At 40.3% G+C, this 3,416-nt stretch overlaps 1 protein-coding gene across 1 annotated transcript in view; it reads left to right on the top strand.

Moving 5' to 3' along the window:
- Positions 1 to 310: 310 nt before the first annotated feature.
- The window catches only part of LOC118323055 (carnitine O-palmitoyltransferase 1, liver isoform-like), a gene marked incomplete at its 5' end in the record, with an annotated part of 21,362 nt that continues 18,256 nt past the window's right edge, over positions 311 to 3,416 (top strand). Inside the window, 5 exon segments of the mRNA XM_035654974.1 lie at positions 311 to 488; positions 1,326 to 1,427; positions 1,561 to 1,698; positions 2,129 to 2,206; positions 2,469 to 2,576. Coding sequence (XP_035510867.1) covers positions 311 to 488; positions 1,326 to 1,427; positions 1,561 to 1,698; positions 2,129 to 2,206; positions 2,469 to 2,576 — 604 coding nt within the window.

The following is a 3,416-nucleotide window of genomic DNA, read 5'->3' as shown; positions in this document are numbered from 1 at the left end:
GACACACTTCCTCCATCAGTTTCAGTGGTGTCTGACTAACAATGGTTTTACTGCTTATTCTAGAGAATTTTCTACAGTCCATGTGCCCAAAGACTAAATCTAAAATTTTCAGCCACGTGGTCTGACCTATTTTTTTTTTTTAAACTTCTTCAGATTTGTACACAGACAAGCCCATTTCACCCTGCAAAAACAAAATTCCACATGTGGGCACAAATGGGTTTAAAAGGAAGTGCATACTTATCTTTTTAACAGACACTCTGTTCTAAGTCTACTTTGCCAGTAACCAACCCCCCCCTCCTCCTCTGTCCAGTCTCCATGTTTCTCTCAGTTCACAGGGGCAGACCATGGTGTCGGTGCTGGTCTTCAGCACCCTGCTGTGGCTCTCTCTCATCCTGGCGCTCAGATTCTGCCTCAAACTGCTGCTCTCCTACCACCAGTGGATGTTCGAGCAGCACGGCCGAGTCTCCAACGTCACCAAAGTCTGGGTGGTAAGCCTGCGTGGTTCGTCCACTTTGTAGTCTGGGTGGTTCCTCCACTTTGGTAGCTGCAACAGCATACTATTAAATATGACACAGCGAAAAAGTAGGGCCTGTATGATATAATGATATATATCGTATGACGTTTCAGAAGGAGCTGATGAGGCGGGGGATGCAATGCAAAGCAAGCCTTTCACTCCTGTTTATTCACAAACTACTTTAATCTGCTCACCTTGCTGTCTCTATCCCCCATATACACACACACACACACTCACAACCAGCAACAGTGGTCTGCTGTGCACACACGCACCAGGCTCGCTTCATCCTGCCTCTTATCCATCTCTCCTGGAGGTTGCTTTATAAAGTATAAAAGTGAACTGAACACAGTTCATAAAAACAGCTTCGTGCGGAGAAGGTTGAGTCTGTGGAAACTATCAAAAGTGAAACCAGTATGGTGCCGAATGATTTGCCTACTTCGTACTTCATTATCCACTGTATCCGGAGCCAGATAACACTCTGTGTTACTCTGCAAAATGGGTCGCTGGAAGTCTTCATGAGACATATAAATATTTTATATTTTCTTACGCGTTTAATCAGAAAAATAATCAAATCTCTCTTCATTTAAAATATAGTATGATGTCCATGTGGTATTAATTCATCATATATTGTGATATATATATATATATATAATATAGTTATCAGGATTTGAGATTTTAGTCATATCAGCCAGCCATAATGCAAAGAATGTTTTAAAAAGGCAGGGGCTGTCATCCCCATAGTTTATTCTTACTCATCCCAGTAAAATGAGATTCTGTTACATTGTGAGTCTCCCTCTGTCTTTTCTCTCAGACTCTGCTGAGGTTATTATCGAGCAGGAAGCCTCTGCTGTACAGTTATCAGACCTCTCTGCCTCACCTGCCGGTTCCTGCCATCAAAGACACGCTGACCAGGGTGAGTGGACGCGCGCAGGAACGCACGTCACGCCTCTTCGTTCGGCTCATCTTCACACACAGCGTCTATGTATATACTGTACAGAGTGTTTTAAATTAAGAAGTGAAATAACTGAGGCACTGTTTTCTCTCAGTACCTGGAGTCGGTGCGCCCCCTGTTGACCGATCCGGAGTTTAAACGAATGACCAAACTGGCCAATCACTTCGAAGCTAACCTGGGAAACCGCCTGCAGCGCTACCTGAGGCTCAAAGCTCTGTGGGCCACCAACTATGTAAGTGTACACGCAAGAGCTGAAAACATTAACGCAACCACGTTGACACTCGACTGATCATTCAAATGATTTTTTAGGCAAGCCGACGGAGGACAGTTTAAGCTGGCATGAATCTTCGCTCTGTGTTGCTAAAGTTGAAGAATGATTGACATATGACTGATATCATTGGTTGAAATCGGTTAGTTTTACATAAACATGTGTCACATTTTGTTTTACAGAAAGACAAAATTTTGAGATTTTAATATAAAAATACAAAGAAATAGTTTTTTTTTTTTTAAAACGTTGGCGTACATTGTTAAAAGGGGGTACAGTATGAGGCTGCAATCTTATATCTTATCTTGTATGCTTCGAGTTTCTACGACACACTGCACAAGTTGTATACTGGACCGGGTATACGAAATATAAAAAAAATGTCCTGTTTTGGTTCCAGGTGAGCGACTGGTGGGAGGAGTACATCTACTTGAGGAGCCGATGTCCCTTAATGGTCAACAGTAACTACTATGGCATGGTAACTTCCTTTTTTCTTTTCTTTTGTTATCCTCAGCTTGAGTAGCAGACGAGCCAAAATGTCTGGACGTCTTTCCTTCTCACAGTTCTTCCTTCTGGTCTTAACAATCCTGTCCTTACCCCCCTCCGCCCCCTCACTGGTTCTTCCTGTTTACAGTCACTTAAAAAAAATTGTCCAACATTTTACCCTTGTTCTTCATATGTCCTCATAAACAAAGATCTATGTTAGTCTTAGTTGTGACTTCCTGTGTACGTGCTTTCAGGACTTTCTGTATGTGACCCCCACTCCGGTGCAGGCAGCCAGGGCAGGCAATACCATTACTGCCCTGCTGCTTTACCGGCGCAAGGTCAACCGGGAGGAGCTCAAACCAGTAAGAGTTTTTTTTTGTTTTTATCACAGATGACCCATGGCTAAGTGACATATTATATGTATATTTTCATATAATATATATATATATATATATATATATATATATATAATATATGTGCAGTGCACATTATTTCCTGTCAATATTGCATCACAGATGTGTTTTACTGATACAGTATTTCTAGAAACCTTATATACAAATCTGTCCGTCTGTTTTGAATATTTAACACATACTTCATAGGCTTCTGTTTTGTCAAACTCAGTGTTTTCTTGACTCTAGCTATTAGCTCCTTGGTTGTTTAATTGCATATTTTTTCTAATGCAGGTTGAGGCTGTTCAGTGAAGGTGTTTATTCTTTATTCTTTAATCCTGAATCCAGATTAGCTGCCACCAAGGTAGCAGCTACTCTCGCCTGTGGTCCGCACACAACAAAACCTATATACAAAGAAGGCACATAATAATATATATAAAAGTCTCAAAGACATTTAAAAATGTATAAAAAGAAAAAACTAAACATTACAACACATCCAGTTACAATTTATCTTAGTTATTTACATCAGTTAACGGTGGGATTATTCAGGTTTTTAAGAAATACTTAAAACTTGCCTCACTGTATATGAGTATGTTTGTGTCTCACATAATTTATTTGTGAATACAGACAATTTGTTTTTTCACCATAGCAAACATTTAAAAGAAACTTAGTAGGTAGTTTAGTGAGAGTGAAGACTCTCTGAATATAGCGCAAGTTCAGGTCTTCAAATTTTAGATCTTTAAAAAGTTAAGTTTACGTTTTCTTACACCCCTTAAAACCAAGAAAGCCCTGCAACCCCCTGTGAAGCTTTGG

The sequence above is a fragment of the Morone saxatilis genome, unplaced genomic scaffold (assembly GCF_004916995.1).
Source record: "Morone saxatilis isolate NCDOM2014 unplaced genomic scaffold, NCSU_SB_2.0 Contig14, whole genome shotgun sequence".
In the NCBI taxonomy this organism is placed as follows: domain Eukaryota; kingdom Metazoa; phylum Chordata; class Actinopteri; family Moronidae; genus Morone; species Morone saxatilis.
Note: the sequence above shows the minus strand (reverse complement) of the source record. Positions and strands in the feature narration are given on the sequence as shown.